This window comes from Podarcis cretensis, assembly GCF_951804945.1.
Source record: "Podarcis cretensis genome assembly, chromosome: 5".
Taxonomy (NCBI): domain Eukaryota; kingdom Metazoa; phylum Chordata; class Lepidosauria; order Squamata; family Lacertidae; genus Podarcis; species Podarcis cretensis.
In genome coordinates, this window is record NC_137174.1 from 77629078 (window position 1) to 77647791 (window position 18714).

The 18714-nt window shown below is 45.1% G+C and overlaps 1 protein-coding gene across 1 annotated transcript in view; it reads right to left on the reverse strand.

Annotated features, from left to right (window-relative positions):
- WWTR1 (WW domain containing transcription regulator 1) overlaps nucleotides 1–18714 on the reverse strand; it is a 91933-nt gene that overhangs the window by 15471 nt on the left and 57748 nt on the right. The window contains exon 3 of the mRNA XM_079978165.1: nucleotides 4465–4670. Within this exon, the coding sequence (XP_079834291.1) occupies nucleotides 4465–4670 (206 nt within the window). The remainder of the gene's footprint in view (nucleotides 1–4464; nucleotides 4671–18714) is intronic.

Here is an 18714-nt window from a genome sequence, read left to right on the forward strand (position 1 = left end):
AAGTCATTTAATATTAGAAATCCTGATGGGTTTTGGCTAGGTGGTTAAGCCATCCTTCTGATTTACTCCAGCCTTAGGACTGCATGGTGAGATGATGATCTAGGAACATAGGAAGCTGCCTTATACTGAGCCAGACCATTGGTCCATCAAGCTCAGTATTGTCCACACTGGTTGGCAGGGACTCTCCAGGGCTTCAAGCAGGGGGCATTCTGGGAATCACACCTGAGATCTTTGGCATGCAAAGGAAGCAGACGCTCTTCCCATTGCGAGCTTCATCAAGGAAACTGTTTGAAGCCCGTTTGCCCATTTTAGATCATATTGGCTGCTGTCCTCAATGTACCTACTAGGAAGTAAACGCCATGGAACAAAGAAAGTCAGGGTAGACGTTCATGGGATGACACTGTTCATTTCCGAAACAGACAGGGGGAGCGCAGAAATCAAATTAAGTTACAACTGTGCACATGAAATATGAATCACATGCTAACTGACGAAACTAAGGCAGCTCTCTCAGCTCACCAAACCTCTTTAGCTGACAGGGTTCTCCAAACTTGTTTTTGGACTACAACTCCCATCACCCTTAGCTAGCAGGACCAGTGGTCAGGGATGATGGGAATTGTATTTTAGTGTTTTGTTGGAAGCCGCCCAGAGTAGCTGGGGAAACCCAGCCAGATGGGCAGGGTATAAATAATAAATTATTATTATTATTATTATTATTATTATTATTATTAGTCCAAAACGCTACTTGGGAAACGCTACTTGAACACATAAGAAGAGCCTGAGAGGTCAGGCCAGCGGGCCACCTTGTCCCAACATCCTGTTCTCACAGTGGCCAACCAAATGCCTATGGCAACCCTGCAAACAAGACCTGAGCACAGCAGTGCCCTATCAACTTGTTAATCCCAGCCGGTGGGCATTCCGAGGCATACTGTCTCCGACAGGGGAGGTAGACCAGAGCCCCTGTGGCTAGCAGAAATCCCTTATCCTCTGTGAATTTGTGTGATCCTCTTTTAATGCCATCCAAGTTGGGGGCTGTCACTGCTCTTCGGTGGAAACAAATTCCATAGTTTAACAATTAAGTGATTAGTGATCAAACATCGTCCCAACCTTCTAAAACTGCAGCGGGATATGGGGAAGGAGAAACCCCATCAGCTTTGGAGAGCTGCTGGGCGTATCTCTCCAGGCAGGGCAGCTGCCGAGTCGGAAATTTCTGCAGAGCAAGACTGCCGTAAAATAGCCAGGCAACAGCAGCTGCTGTCAAGTTGGGGACTCGGTACTGGAGGAGAAATAATTCCACTCCCTTTTACCCAAACCCTTTCCCCCCCCCTTTCAGTCGCCTAGCAGCTAGCCCGCCCGCCCCCCAACACACATTATTTTCCCTCCCCTTAAATGGGTTGCATAATTCTATGATTCTATGAAAAGAAAACGCAACAATAAAGGATTCAGGCAGTTGGGTGGGGTCTGCTACCTTGAGTCGACCATCAGTACCGCCCAGACTGCAGACAGGAAGTTCATAAAAGTTCCTGCTGATTAAAGGCTGCGGGCCAAGGATTGCACCACAATTTCTTTTTTTAAAGCTGCTCGCGGGGGCAAAAAAAAATCTGCTCCTCATTAAAATTAGCACGCACAACTGCGACACGGCATAGCTCATAAGGTTTGAACAGCTCCGTCCTCCCAAGACCAAGTGACTTGCCTTGAGCGGCTCGGCTAAGGATTTTTTCAGGGTGCAAAAGCGGGGCCTCCATCCAACAAGCGACTGAACGCGGCACAGACCAGGGAGTAACAAAGAAACACAATGCTGGGTTACTGGAAGCAGTCTTGCCGAGCCAATAATCTAAGCCTTCCGAAGTCACATCCGTGCCATGCATTTAAAGCACACAGCTTCCCCCAAAGCATCCTGGGTATTGTAGCTTGTTCAGTGCACTGGAAACTGTGGCTCTGGGAGGCATAAACAACAGTTCCCAGTGTTCTCTGGGGCAAGCCGTATGCTCCATAAACCATGGTTACAGCAAAAACTTGCCATTTTGGGGCCAGATGGCTCCAAAGTTGTATTTTTCAATACAGCCGTGCCTTGGAACTCGAATGCCTTGCAAGACAAGCGTTTCAGCTCCCGAACGCCGCAATTGTTCCGGTTTGTGAATGTTCTTTGGAACCCGAATGTCTGTTGCGACTTTTGCGGCTTCCAATTGGAAGCCGTGCCTTGGTTCCCAAACGTTTTGGAAGTCAAATGGACTCCCGGAACAGATTCCGTTCGACTTCCAAGGTACAACTTTTTGGTTCCTGAAATTCATTCTGATTGTGCAGATAAAGTATAACGGATAGACTTCTACAGGAAGCGTTGCTAGCATGTGAAAACAGTCAAGACCCAAGGATCCCCAGGCATGCTCCTCCAGATGCCCTGCATCCTTTTTGCCATCTTGTGCATCATTTCATAAACAAAGAAGACGTTTATATCAAAATGTAAGAGAGACTCAGTATAAACTGATCAGGGGCACTTATCTTCTCAACAACAACAAAAGACTGAGAAAGTTGCTCCATTGGGATAGCTGCCTACAGAAGAACCTAATGCCGCCAGCTTGCATTCATGTCCATGAATATAAAACGGAATCCACTTTTATATTTCATTTTACTATTATTGGCCTTTGAATGGACACAGCTTTCCGATGAAGGAGATTTGACATAAACAGCTACATATATCTTGGGCTAGTTATTTTAAAAGCAAAAAAGATGGGGCTGTGCTGGGGAGGGGGATTTTGCAGCCCACGCTTTGATATGTCCTGATAGGGTCAGTGGCTTCCTTGGTACATCTGACGGAGAGTTAATAACCCGCCAGAAGCGACATGCCAACTGGTGTCGCTGCACAAATAGAAACCATACCTCTGTTTGCTGCCAAGAAATTCGATACGGCCTTACTAAATACAGTATAAACAAATGTTACCCTGGAATAGCCAAAGGGGGTTAAGGCAGAAATCCCAAAGGCAAAAGGACACTGTAGGCAGGAGAATTCCAGTCCCACCCCCATTCTAGATCTTTTGCATCCCAGTCCCATGCATATTTACCCGGAAATAAACCCTATCAAGTTCATTAGGATGAGCTCCTAAGAAAATGAGCACAGAATAGCAACCTAAGCTGGTTTTTTTAAAAAGTGTAGACAGATCACCATGGGAAATTGGTGTGATGTGTTTGCAAGTTCGCTTAACTGTGTATGCTATGAGGGCAGGGAGCAATGTGGGTTTTCAATTTTAAAAAAAATGAATCGGAAAAATTTTCCAGAATGTTTTGCCTAGGCCAATTAGGATAATTTGGCTTGGCCCTCCAGATGTTACTGAACTGCAACTGCAATCATCGTTAGGCACTGGACATGCTAGCAGGTTGCTGGAAGATGTAGTTCTTTACCCTTGCCCTAGAGAGCGATCTAAATTCTTATGTTTATTATTTTGCTTGTATTTAGTAAGCAAAGCTAAAAACTTTGAAACTGCCAAGCTTATCTAATACTGTGTATTTACAGTTGGTACCCGTTCATTCTTAGAAATGGACCTGCGCAACTGCAGGAAAATAAAGCACTGAAAAACATACGCAGAAAACATTCACCCAGTGCCAAAATTGCCTTCATAAAACTGGACTATATTTAATTCCTACCCACATTGCTCCTTGGAGTAAGTGGTGAATTGTGTTATCTAGGGAAACTGATTAATGTTTGGGGCAAAACACAGTATCTTCTAAAGGGAGATACTCCCCAGTTTGTGAAAAGCATTCTTTGCAATGGTTCAGAATGCTTTCTTCCTTTGATTGTGTATTTTGTGTTTTTATGTTGTGATTTTATCTTGTGAACCACCCTGAGACCTGTGGGTATAGGGCTATATACAAGTTTAGTTAATAATAATAATAATAATAATAATAATAATAATAATAATAATTCATTAAAGCCTTGTAAAGGAAGCACCAGTGAGGCATTATAAAAGCCAAATCTTATATCATAAGTGAAATCCAAAATTGTGCAACACGTACATGATGAAGAAAGTCTCCAGGCAGTGTATAATTGCTAACGACATTAAGTCTAAGGTATCTGTAAATGTAAAATGACATCAGTTCCACAGCTGGCCGCAAACTGCTGAAACAGACTTAAGAACTAGCCCTTGGGAGTATTTGTAGCCTTTGTCACAGGGAGGCTGTCCATATGATGGTCATGTGGGCACTAGCCACCAATAGGTGCAAAGCACATGGGAATATTAGTGCCCCATATACATCCTGCCCCCTCCCTTCCTCTGAGTCTGTTCATACGCCATTTGGAGAAGCTAGGAACAAGTCTGCATGCTCCCTCACTGTGTGAGGGAGTGAACACCCAAGCCAGGACACTCCATGGTTATTTGAACACAAGTGTTCACCCAACTCTGCAGAATTCAGACCTCTTTAATCTTCCGAAGATCCAACAGCACTAACAGGGTGTGCCTAAAAACATAGCAATACCTGACGCATGAGTTCCTCCTGGCGCATGCGAATCCTCTCTCGTTCCATCTGGATCCTTTGAAGCCTCAGCTTCTGTTGCTGCTGCTGCTGGGAAGTCAAGGCATTCGGCATGTTCAATAAGGCGGCTTGAGGGTTTGGGGTAGGGTGGTTCTGCTGGGATATAGTTGTACTGGGTGTCATTTGCGGCTGGTGCTGGTGATTCATTACTAAGGAGAAAACACAGTTTAGAAAATTATTTGTATATTATTATTATTATTATTATTATTATTAGCACCTGCCCTTCAAAATTACAGGTTCAAAAACAGTCCAAAATAAATTACAGGCCAAGGCAAAGAGGTATGTCCTCAGCATACAACCCCCTTCTAATCTAGGCTTTTAAACACCAGTGTTAACACTTTGAATTTGGCCCAGAAACACGCTGGAAAGCAATGCAGCTGTTTTAAAATCTGCAGCTTTGCAACGACACTGACAGGTCCTTACTACTGTATGAGTGACACTTCCCCATGCATTGTTCTGAACATAGGAACAGAAGAATGGTCTCCTGGATCAGGCCAATAGCCCATCCTGTTCTCACCCAGATGCCACTGGGAGGGCAAGCAGGATCTGACCTCAAGAGCACAGTTTTCCTCCTGTGGTTTCCAGAAACTGGTGTTCGGAAGCATCACTGTATTTGACAGTGGAGGCTGAGCATAGCCATCGTGGCAAGTAGCTATTGATAGCCTTATGCTCCATGAATTTGTCCTATAAAGCCCTCCAAGTTGCTGAGACCATCGCTGCCTCCTGTGGGAGCGAGTTTCATGGTTTAACTTGGTGGACCAGTGCTAGTGGATTTGCCCCGAGCTATCTATTCGGATTCATAACTGAATTGCGACTTCAAACCACGTTGAAAGCCAATGCTTTGTGAAAGCCGTATTAAAAGACAAGTTTTCAGTGGGGTGTTACAATCATCACAAACTTAAGTGACTCAGTCTTTTAATTGAAAGTCCCCCAAAGTGGTTAATTAAATCTGACGAACAATGTCCAAGTCAAAAATCCACAATGTCCAAGAACTCCTGATTTAATAGTTTAATAAAAAGCTGAACATATTTTGCTCTCAGAGCTCAGGAATGGCCCTCTTTCTGAGGTCCTCCATGCTCCCCTTTCATGCTCAGCTGCCTCTTAGATCTAACCGCGACATAAGAACAACAGCCTTGTAAGTAGGGGTGTGTGTCTTCAGCAAAATGCAACCATGGAATTTCAGAGTTGGAAGAGATCTTGAGGACCATCTAAGTCCAATCCCCTGCTATGCAGGAATATGCAGCTGTCCCATACAGGGACTGAACTTGCAACCTCGGTGTTATCAGCACCACGCTCTAGCCAACTGAGCAATCCAGGCAACTGAGTTTGTAGACACCTGGCTGATGGGCTTGCTTGGTGGGTGGTAGCGGTAAGCAGAACAGGCAGAAAGAACAGAGGACAGATTGCAAGAGTTAGGAGGTTCAAGGAGAACAAGCAGAGAATGGAAACATAGGCATCCATACTAGCAGGCGACAGGTAAACTAAGTGTGTTGGAGAAAGCTAGACATCTTTTCAATGCTTCTGTTTATTCTCTCTTACAGTTGACATATCAAAGCGGGTAAAACAATAATGAACGCGGAGTGAGGAAGTGACTTGGAATCTATAGGGCTTTCACAAATAACAAAGGAAGAAAAGGAAGCAAAGCAAAAGAAAGGAAAATCAACACAAGCTCTGTGGCTGATTCTTGCCAACTTTCCCCTAAGAAACTTGTCTATACCATCTGAACAAAGAGCGCCTTCCCTTCCAAATAGCCTCTACAAGGTTTACTTTGGGTTGCAGTCGGTAAAAATCTGCCCATCTGCGATTACAGCATGCAAACTGCATGAATAGCAGAATGGTGCGTTTGACAAACTGCTGGTATGCCATACCGATTCCTTTTCAGTAATATCAGCAATTCCTTAGGTATCCTACTATTCCCCACCCACTCATGTTAAAAGGTAAGTTTAGACTGGTCAATTTCCAGAGACATCAGAGACATCAGTTATAACAGCTGCAGATCCCTCTCTACGTGCCTACTGTGAAAGATTCGGCGTGGTTTTAAAATTTAGCTTAAAGTGTGGGATATTTGGCTGGTTTCTGTAACAGAACTGTGGGACGTCAGAGTGGTCTGAAGTCACCCAGTGCAATTCAATTTCTTAAGCTAAGCCGCAACCTGGATAGACCATCTGATATGAGCTACCCCGATCACCTTCGGAGGACAGACGAGATGCAAATATTACCCCTTTAAAGCAACCATTCGTGAGTTATCTTACCACTGGGTATCCTATTTTTGCAGCAGCTCAGACATTGCTCCAGGAGCAATTAGCTGAAGCAGTGCTGCTAATAATGAACAGCAGAGTGTTTCCTCTGATAATCATTCCACCTGGAAGGAGCAGAGAGCAGTTGAGGCCTTCATGCAGTGAGAACAGCCTTCTTCTTCTTCTTTTTAAAAAAGGGCCACATTTCCACACAACCCACAGATGTGTGCCTTATTATGAAATGGCCCAGATACACTCTTTGTGATACCATATGTGTACTGCAGGGATATCCAACATGGTGCTCTCCAGATGTTGAACTACAACTCCCATGAGCCACAGCCGGCACGGCAAATTGCTAATAGATGATGGAGGGCATCTCGCTGGCTGGCTACCAATGTCCTCCCCTTGCCTTTCTGCAGGCTACGAGGTGGAAATCGTCCTCAGGGCAGGACCCACCATTCATACTGCGGAAAGAAGGCTGCGTTTTCTAAGTCTGGTGCATTCAGCAAATCTGCCCACATTTTTGCCCTTGTTTCTTGCAGGCTATGAAGCAGGACAGATGGCTTTAAAGCCAACTTGAGACTTACAGGGGCTCAAAAGCCCCATGAGTTTCAAGTGTATTTTAAGAACATCAGGAGATCCTGCAGGATCAGGCCAGTCACAGTGGCCCATCTTGTCCAGCATCCTGTTCTCACAGTGGCTAACCAGGTGCCGGTTGGAAACCAGCAATCAGGACCCAAGCACAAGAGCTCCTTCCTTCCTGTGACTTCCAGCAACTGGTTTTCAGAAGCATTAACTGCCTCTGACCTTCCTGGCCCCCTGACTCATGAGCAAGGAAAAGAAACAGGGAAGTGATCTCATTTGGCACCAGCTGGAAAGCGACCTCACTTGGGCCACTTCCAGATAAGCTATTTATTTAGCATTCGTTCTGACTTGCTTACACAAAGCTTGTGGGGAAGTCAGACAACATTGGCTATTTATCAGGCATTCGTTCCCACTGATTCGCAGGGAGAGTTGCACAATGTACGGACCCTTTCCAGTGTGTTTTCTCATCACCTTCCTTATTGCAAAAAGTCCAGCTTTAGGATTCAAATCCTACTTGGACAATGGAGGAGTGGAGGAAGGAAAAGTAAGATAAACCTGAGCATTCAAAGGCATTCAGCCCCATCAGTATGGGCACGCAAATGAGATCACAAGGCCACAACCACCTTCACACGAGACAACCTTGACCTCTCTAAGTCCCAGGATTAACGTGTGATTTGTGACCATATGCGCTTTTGTTTTGCACTGTAAACTGAAGCAAGATGATTTTTCTTCAGTCCACTGGGAAATGCAGCTACGCTTACTTTCCAGCTACGCCTCGCACAGGCCCTTGCTATATTCTTCGTAAGTTTCATGTACAAATTTACCACAGAGAAGGGTTAACAATTATTAGCAATAATGGTCCTTTGGCAGTGGAAAGGGGCGATTTATTTGCTGGATATACGCAAAGCGGAGGCTACAGGCGGAGGAGACACCCATCAGCACAGGTGTAAAACGTCAATGACGCATTTGTTAAAATGGCTGGCGCAGTTTTTATTCTTTTGGCCTCGGCAGAGTCTAAGTACAGTTGTGGGTTAGCCCCCATAGAAAAGGTACTCCACCCCACCCCTAGAATAGTTCATTACGAACTGGCCAGCGTCAAGTGTCATGCAGAGCTGTCTGATGAAAAACACATGTCTGCAGAAGCAAAACCCAGCCACATTACACTTTTGACTTAGTCACGACATTGTGAGGGGGGGGAGTCTCTCTCTCTCTCTCTGCTCTTGCCAACAAAGAACTGCCTGTTTCGTTTACTTCCCAGAAACAGCATTAGCCTTCCAACAAGGTCAGCAAAAATACTGCTTTTCAGTTTGGAGTATGCCATGGTCCAAAAATCTGTAAAGTATTAAATAAAAACACACTGCACTGTCCTACGTGCACAGAGAACCTTCTCCTCGGGAGTTCTGGGTGGAGAATAATAACCATGCAGAAAACTCCCGTCCATTAGGAGCAGATACCTAGAGAGGTGTAGCGCAGCAAACACCATCCATTTCCTATCCTCAGTGGTTGGTTGTTAAAACGATGCCGGTGCAATGCCACTCATTTGGATTAATTGCAAAACAGTTTTAACCAGGTGGTTTTTAGAGACTGCGGCCATATTACCTTTCTCGGGTGGTCAGCAGGCCACATCAAGAACTGGATGGATCCGATCAGTGTGCAAGTGTGCACCTTGGAGTTGCCCTTCTGCAGTACACCTGCTTCCTGCATATAGCAAACTGTGGTCTGACAGCAAAATCCTACACGTTTACTTAGATGTAACTTCCAGGGTGTTCAATCGGGCTTATAACAAGCATAGCTTTTTAAGGATTGTGGTCTTCATTGCACAGGTGGAGCTGTGGGATGTGTGAGGGGGGTAGAGACTAAGACACTGGCATGCAGTTTTATGAATGGTATTTTTGCGCTCTCTGGATTGGACTTCGCACACCCTATATAAGAGTCTGCACTGTGAGACAAGGTGACCTAGATTCTGTGCCAAACAAAGCTACGTTTTGGAACATGCGCATCTTTTGGAAATCTAGATAATTCTGCTCATACTGCACAACTTATTTTGCTTCCACAAGCCATGGTGAAGGTGGAGACATAGAGGGTGTTGGAGCCCCACTCACAGAAAAAAAAAAACACACACCACTCAGTCCATTTCCCACCCTGGCTTCTAAATTTTCACCAGGCATTGACCACATGCTGTCATGCCTCTCTTTTCAGACTTATGAATCAACAGCCTGCTTTTAATATGTATTTCTAAAACCAAGGTGCTCAGGATGCTAAATGTCTCCCCAAAGACCTTGAGGTCCAGCTGCAGAGTCACAGAATGCACATAGCCCTTCTAAGAGAAAACATGATTTTCCACATCAAGGTACATGCAGCATACACAGCTTCAAATGACTCAAGTAAATGAGCCAAGCGGGAAGATGGAAGCAGGAATTCCCTTCCAAACCTGAATGTGGCAGACACTAGAAATTGCTACCCAAAATTACTCTAGACCTTACTTTGCCAAATTAGTGCCACCCAAAAACCTGTTCCCCACAGAAGTGGTGTACTGTTCAATTCCTCCTTCCAACAGGGGCTGGTAGAAGTTTAGGTTTTTTTTTGAAGAATCCACTGGTACATTTCTGGAAGATTTGAAGAAGATCAGTACTCCCAATTATTTAACACACAAAATTGAAAGGAGGGGAGGATTATCCATCATGTCCTTCTGCCAATCATTTACCTGTCAGCTTCTATAGCCCTCACCTGCAAAACATGCATATTAATATTGCTTTTGGCCAGGTCTGTGTGGTGCTCTGATGGTTGGTTTTAAGATTTGTGTTTTAAGTTGTGTTGTGTTGTGTTGAGTTTTCAGGTGCAGATCTGTATTTATAGATTTTGTATTTGTATGGCTCACTGAAGTGGGGTAGATAATTGGCTCTGTCCCCCGGGAGACCTTTTCTCGCCTGGTTCGTTGTTGGTGAATTTCAGAATTTCTAGTAATCAAGAAGGAAGTTCCCACAAGTCTAAAGTCTGTCCATCTCTGTTTTAACCTTCTAATTGTGTACACATTTGCACACCAGTTCTGGCCTGTCTCTGGTGACAGTTCTGACATGGATAGGCTTCATGTAATTGCTTGATGCTTACAGTATGGTGCGCTCAAATTTATGCAATTTGTTCTGCGCTCAAGGTGTCTCCACCCTGAGATGGGGTTAGGTCAAGAGAAAGGACGACTGGTCCAAGATAACTGAGTGGGGATTTGAACTCAGGCCTTTTTCTCTCAGGCTGTCTCTACCCACTAAACATCACATATATTGCCGGTTACATCTGGAGGATCACATTTGAGAAAGTAGCTATGCCTAAAGCCAACCCTCTGATTGTGAAGCAACATCTTTTCAGCCTGGTCTTCCATCAACGGAGTGATAGGAAACACATTTCTACAATGGTCTCGTAAGGTAGCAAAAGCATACTGGGAAATGATAGATATTAAGCTGGAAAAAATGTTGAAAATAATATTTGTTTTTTAAAACAACAACAACCCAGAAGCTTTTTTCTTAGGAATAATAGGTTTGGAGATACCCAAAGAACAAATGAAATTATTTATGGAACAAAGAAACAGTTCCAACTAAGGAAGACTGGCAACAAAAACTATTGGTATATGCAGAAATGGCATATGCAGAAGATTAAGAAACCAAGAAGATAGATGTTTTAATATAGAATAGGGAAAATTTATTGATTATCTGGAGAATTACTGTAAACAACTGAAATCACTAGCAGGACTGATATAAAAATGTGCAGTGAGAATAACTTAAATAGAACATAAAGGATGATTAGTGGATAAGATATGAACTGAATATGCAGTGGGGAAAGATGTAACAAAATTAACCACAGAAAGTGGGGTCATTGATGACTGGATATTTCAATTGGATCTGCTAACTCAGATGTGGGATTATATTGTAAAATGTGAAAATGAAAAATAAAACATTTTTGAAAAGGAAAAGCCTTTCTACAAAATGGGGCAGAAGTTGATTCAGGTGCCTCAGTAATTATACATCCATCACCTGAAAACTGTATTATTCATCACAATCCCCATCTGGCACCTGCCAGTTCATTTCAGGATCTGCAGTGATCAAACACAGCTTGAAACCGGAAGAGCTTTCACAGCGCAGGTGAAGCTATGATAGAGCTGAGGCTGGGGCGTGCTCTCTCAAAATCTCAGGTCTGTTGTAGCGAACACCAGCTTTGGCAAAGGTAAGTTCATTCTCCTTATTTCTGGAAGTTCCACATGACTAATGTACCCAGATCTGAACAATCGCCACCTCTGAAGGTCACATCCCATATTATCACGGCAGGATATGGAAAGTGTGGTTCACCCACTCATTGTTGTTAACAGAGGTTTGCACTATGCTTTTATCTGTAGGATTTCCTGGTGACTTGAAGAAAGAGAAAAAAATAAGTCAGAATGTTTGGAAAGTATTGATGGAGCCAAGCCTGAGAAAGCCTGCCCTATCTCCCCCACTCGAGGTGGGCACTTTCAAGGCAGTTTGGAGGGGCAGTAGCAGAGGCTTGTGTTTTCCTTGCATCTCCTTTTTTCCCACCCGCTGTGAAAAATACAGCATAGACAATTGTAAAGTGTGCCTATGTGAAGCAATGATTCTTCAACATCAACTTCGCTGGACTGGTCATGTTGTGCGGATGCCGGATGATCATCTTCCAAAGCAACTACTCTATTCCGAACTTAAAAATGGAAAGCGTAATGCTGGTGGTCAACAAAAGAGGTTTAAAGACTGTCTCAAGGCAAATCTTTAAAAATGTAGTATAAACACCGACAACTGGGAAACACTGGCCTGCGAGCGCTCCAGTTGGAGAACAGTCTTTACCAAAGGTGCCATGGGCTTTGAAGACACTCAAACTCAGGACAAAAGGGAGAAACGTGCTAGGAGGAAGGCACACTTGGCAAATCCACACCGTGATCAGCTCCCACCCGGAAACCAATATCCCCACTGTGGAAGGATGTGTGGATCCAGAATCGGCCTCCACAGTCACTTACGGACTCATTGTTAAAACCGTGTTTATGGAAGACAATCTTACTTGGCTATGAGTGATTAACAAAGAAAAAGAAGATCTATATCACATCATACATGCACACACACACAAATATATAGCACATATATCTTGCACATGTGCACGTGTACACACACACACACACACACAGCCTAATGTGAGCATGCTGCATCCCAGAGAGGAGATGGCAGGAGTAGCGTTCTTCCTCCACTTCTCCTGCTGTGCTGCTGCAAACCTGGTAATGGAGAGATGTCCATTTGTCTGCATTCATAAGAATGCTTTTTTTGCAAATTCAGTTCTTATTTATCAGCCAAGAATCGAGCACATCAAATTGTAATCCTAGCTGGGGGGGAAACCTCATACATGAATAGCAGTGTGGGTGGCCACTTGAAATGCAGCTGCATGAAGGCAGATCTATGTCATGATTGCATTTATGTGTGAAGCAGCTCCATGTGCGCCGATTCTCATTAAGATAATGCCAGCCATTTTTAATGCAGTTTGTGCTAGCACAACGCAGTTGCTTGAAAACACTGCTGCAGGGAGCTGTCACAGAGAGTGCCCTTTGCATTTCATGGACTTCTGATTCCACTTACCCCACATACCTGTGTGTGTGTGGTTATGTGTATATAGGGTTGCCATATTTCAAAAAGTGACACAAAATCTCAAATAATAATAATAATGAGGTTTTGAGCTTTTTTTTAAAAAAAACGAAATTCACCCGTCTACACTTTCTACATGGGCTGCCATACATCCAGATTTTCCCGGCCATTTCAGCGATTTCCACCCGGACGCTGTTTACAAGGGCCAAATACTAGCTATGTCTGGGAAACTCGGAACATATGCCAACCCTAGTGTATATCTATCTATCTCCATTCACAAACAGTTTGGGCTGTATCCACAGAGCTGTGTCCTTCATGCAAGGACTTCAGGTTGCTCAATGGAACCTCCTTCCCTCTCCTTCCTCCACATGCCCCCAGTTCTGTTCTGGGAGTTCCCCCAACTCTCTGGAGCAGATTTTGCAGTGAAGTACCATAGTGCTAGGGATGCGGGTGGCACTGTGGGTAAAACCTCAGCGCCTAGGGCTTGCCGATCGCATGGTCGGCGGTTCGAATCCCCGCGGCAGGGTGAGCTCCCGTCCTTCAGTCCCAGCTCCTGCCCACCTAGCAGCTCGAAAGCACCCCTAAGTGCAAGTAGATAAATAGGTACCGCTTTATAGCGGGAAGGTAAACGGCGTTTCCGTGTGTTGCGCTGGTGCCGGCTCGCCAGAGCAGCTTCGTCACGCTGGCCACGTGACCTGGAAGTGTCTCCGGACAGCGCTGGCCCCCGGCCTGTTAAGTGAGATGGGCGCACAACCCTAAAGTCAGACACGACTGGCCCGTACGGGCAGGGGTACCTTTACCTTTACCTTTACCATAGTGCTAATGGGACACGGGTGACACTGTGGGTTAAACCACAGAGCCTAGGACTTGCCGATCAGAAGGTCGGCAGTTCAAATCCCCGCGACAGGGTGAGCTCCCGTTGCTTGGTCCCTACTCCTGGCAACCTAGCAGTTCGAAAGCACGTCAAAGTGCAAGTAGATAAATAGGTACCGCTCTGGTGGGAAGGTAAACGGCGTTTCCGTGCGCTGCTCTGGTTCGCCAGAAGTGGCTTAGTCATGCTGGCCACATGACCCGGAAGCTGTACGCCAGCTCCCTCAGCCAATAAAGCGAGATGAGCACCGCAACCCCAGAGTTGGACACGACTGGACCTAATGGTCAAGGGTCCCTTTACCTTTTACTTACCATAGTGCTAGAAGGTGTCCTTGCATGAATAGGACGACTTCCTTGGTTACCACCCTTACTGTGTGTGTATGCAATCTGCCAACAGAGGGCAACACTTGATGCAACTGATACAGTGGGCTCTAGTCCATGGAAACTTATGCCGCTAGTGCTGAAGATATTGTAAGACTTTTCTTTTCTTTTTAAAGGGGAGCTCACCAACCAGAGCTCTCTCCAAGTGGCTGCACTTCAAAGAGCCACTCTGCTGTCATTTGCACATGAGAACCAGGCCAAAAATTCTACACTGCTGTGCCAAGAAGGCTGACAGAGAAAGAGTGACCGATACATTAGTTCAACACTGCTGGCGGAAGCCAAAGGATAAAATACTTCGGATATGGAAAGCTGTCCCAGAGAACCGGTGTGGCATGGTTCTCGACTCAACGGCAACTTATTGGGCCTTTTTTCCTTTGACACTTCTACCCCTTGCATCCAGCTCAAACACCAGACCAGCTTTTCTACTTGCCGCCCATCAATCACGTCACAACAGCAATTGAAGAGGCCTACAGCCTGTCTGGCAAGCCAACAGTGCAGACTGCCAAGTAGGAAGGTCAGATCGGAATTCCTTTTCGGGTGGAAAGGATAGAAAGGGGGAGGGAGCACTTTCTTCTTATTTTCCTGCGGAATTGCCAACTGGAAGGAAAGGCAAAGTAGCGTTAGCGGGAACATGTTGGTGTCAGCAAGGCCTCTAGGAAAAGAAACCAGGAGGTACACAGAGGAAGGGCCATAGCTCAGCAGCAGAGAATCTGCTCTGCATTCTGAAGGTCTGCTTGGATGATACATTGTAAAGGTAAAGGTAAAGGACCCCTGGACAGTTAAGTCCAGTCAAAGGCGGTGCTCATTTCGCTTTTCAGGCCAAGGGAGCCAGCGTTTGTCCAGTGTGGTATAGTGGTTAAGAGTGGTAGATTCGTAATCTGGTGAACCAGGTTCGATTCCCCGTTCCTCCACATGTAGCTGCTGGGTGACCTTGGTCTAGTCACACTTCTTTGAAGTCTCTCAGACCCACTCACCTCACAGAGTGTTTGTTGTGGGGAAGGAAGGGAAAGGAGAATGTTAGCCGCTTTGAGACTCCTTAGGGTAGTGATAAAGTGGGATATCAAGTCCAAACTCCTCCTCCTCCTCCTCCTCCTCCTCCTCCTCCTCCTCCTCCTCCACAGAAAGCTTTCCGGGTCATGTGGCCAGCATGACTAAACTGCTACTGGCCATTTACCTTCCTGCCACAGCAGTACCTATTTATCTACTTGCACTGATGTGCTTTCGAACTGCTAGGTTGGCAGAAGCTGGGACAGAGCAACGGGAGCTTACCACCATCGTGCGGATTTGAACCGCCAACCTTCTGATCAGTAAGCCCAAGAGGCTCAGTGGTTGAGACCACAGCATCACCCGTGTCCTGGAGGATACAGAGGTGCATGTGGGTAGAAACTAGCTTATTGCACATTTACACTATTGGCTTCACCCACTTTAACCACTGGCACCATCCACCATTAGCACGTGGCCCTTGGAAGGCTCTGTCATGAACTGGCTGGAGACAGAGGAGCAGTGGGAGGCACCCAGGGGAACCCCCAGGGGAAGATGGCTCAGAGCCAGGGGATTGTTGGTGGGATGACGATGAATGGTCAGAGGGAGAGGAGTTAGCAGACCAGGAGGAGAAGGTGTCAGAAGCTGAAGGCACCAGAGGGTTTGGTGAGCAGGAAGAGGCTGTGGCAGAGAGCAGTCCAGAATCAGAGGCAGAAGTGGAAGCTGGAGAGAAGGGGGGGGGGGCAAGAGACACAGATAAGGCAGGCTGCTGAAGGAGTCAAGGAGTCTCACACTCCTGCCGCAACCAGCTCCCCTCCCACCAGATCTCCTAGAACATGCAGAGAAATGAAAAGAGCAGGACAGAGATGGGTTGTGTGCAAACACAGTTTGCGACTATTTGGGAAAGACCCTGGGGAGGAGGAGCCGAGGAGAGAGTGGTGGGAAGGTGGGGACCTTCAGCACTTGCAACTGTTTCATTGGCGCAAAACCTGAGAAGAGTTCCTGGGATCACCAGGCCTGCGCTGTTGTGTTTCTCTGCATAAGGAGTTTTATTGTGGACTTGTCAAGTTTGTTCTCATTTTCAAAGGAACAAACCATTCCATAGATAAACCATGGAATTCGCTCCCATAGGAGTGCGGCCATTTTGGATGGCTTTAAAAGAGATTGAGACAAATTCAAGGGAGGTAAGTATCAATGGCTACCAGCCAGTGTTCTCCCTTCACAGTCAGAGGTAGTATGCCTCAGGCTTCCCATAGTCCTTTGCCTGGCGACTGCGATAACAGGATACTGGACAAGATGGGCCGCTGACCTGATCTGGCAACCTCTTCTGGTGTTCTTATACCATTTTTCTCTTTAAGAAGGAATACTTTCACCACACAGGTGGTTTTTTCTTGTAGTCTGGGAAACTGTTCTTTGCATATAACCATATTAGGAGAAGGAATCAATCTAGACCCAATGTAAGACAGTGTCAGTATCAATATGGATTGTAAATTGAATGCACGCAGTTAAGAAGATGGTCCTGCCATAAGCACTAGACGTCAATACATCATGAAGAAATACAAGAGACAAACACACCGGCAGAGATCTCAGAAATATTGAGCTGGGAATATGAGATCTTTAGCTCATAAATTTACGGCATGAGTCAGGGACTAGAAAGCAATGGGAGAAGCAAAACCAGGCAGAACAACTGTTAATTTCAATCACTTTTTACCTCAAGACTTATCTACGGTGTTACTACCGTTTAGTTGCTTTATTGTTGACAGATCCTCCACAGGTACTTTTGTGTGCTTCCCTGCAAACATAGATGCAGGGGAGATATAAAGCAAAAGCAACACGCCGTACAGGAAGAGCCAAACTTTCCATCTCATCATCGGAAGCAGTGCAAGAGAAAAACACACAGACACACGTGTTTGTAATTGGAAGTGCAGGCCAGGACACAGACCTGGAAAAAAACTAGGCCCCCACCTTGTTCATGGCACAACTTCAAAAGAATTTTTTAATTCCTCTGGTGCTGAATAACACGAGGGCAACAGACAGAGGTGTAGCCTGCTTTCACTAAAAGGTTTTGAACCAGCTATTGCCAGAAGGGTGGTTTTGACTTCTTATCCAGTTTCCATTCTGCTTGTGTTGTCTGGTGGGATGTTGGCACAAGAGAACTGGCTTCGGGGCTCAAGCAGCGTTCCAAAAAATCTGCTTGCTTAAATACCTGACATGAACTCAATGAAACAGATTTTACAGCATTGGGAAATGGGGGGAAATGGGTCTTACTGCCACTGAACTGCAAACACCGGTGCTCTGAAAACCAGAATTTGCAAATTAGGAGACAAAACATAATTCAGCAGTAGAGCACAGGCTCTACATACGCAAGGTCCCAGGCTCAATCCCAGCATCTCCTGCTAGAGCTGGGAGTGTCCCCTATCTGTAGAGCCACCACCACTGAGAGTAGACCAATGGACCAATGGTCTGATTCAGTATAAGGCAGTTTTCAATGTCTGGGAATATATGCTGTGGTCCCCCACTGCCAGCATGAATCTCCTCTTCCCTTGTCAGCTTTATCTCTAGCTTAGTAGTCACATCCATGTAGGTATTAACCATGGTTAATGCTAATCAGGTTCCCTCTTAACCAGGTTTTATAAATCCAGTTCAGATCCTGATTTTACATAGAATTACGATTGCCGAAAGAAAAGCGTGCAGTGCAATTATATGCACATCTACTCAAATAAGCTCCATCTGAATTCAACTGGACTTACTCTGGGTAAATGTGAATGGGGTTGTAACTGCTATGATTAATAAAGAGAAAGTCACTTCTTTTTTCAAATAGCACGCTCATGTGATGAAATGCCGTTGCACTCAGAAATTGCTTTTGGGCTTCCCATAGGCATTTGGTTGACCACTGGGAGATCATGATGTTGAACTAGATGGGCCATTGGCTAATCCAGTAGGTTCTTCTCACATTCTCAGTGACTACATTGGCCCAGGCTGCAATACAACAGGCAAACCATTCAGGAAGCATTCTCCATCAGGCTTTCTGTGCACTTGGAATGGCAGTTCGTAATTGCATTGTCTAACCTGAGTATGCATGGGACTATACATGCAACCAACCAACCAACCAGAGCCCTATGTGAATTGCAGCCTAGTCTTCCCCAATCTCATTTGCTCAGGTGCTGTATTAATATTCACTAATTCAAAATAACAACTTTGCATTTTCTAAAAACTTGAATACATCCTCATCTGCTTAGTTTGGTTAGTTTTGGCTCATATAATCTGAAGCATACTACATTCCACTTGCTAAAAAATACCCTGTGATTTTCTGTCATAATCTCTTTAAATGGTCTTAACACTTTGGTCAGTATTAGTTATTTATTAAAACAATCTCTGTACTGCTTTTCCTGTAAACATCACAAGGCAGTGTACAAAAAACATTAAAAGTACATTAAAACTTAAAGAATAAATACAATAGCAGCCAACATTAGGCCCAAATACCTGGCCACACCTAGGTTACAGCTCGTGGTTTG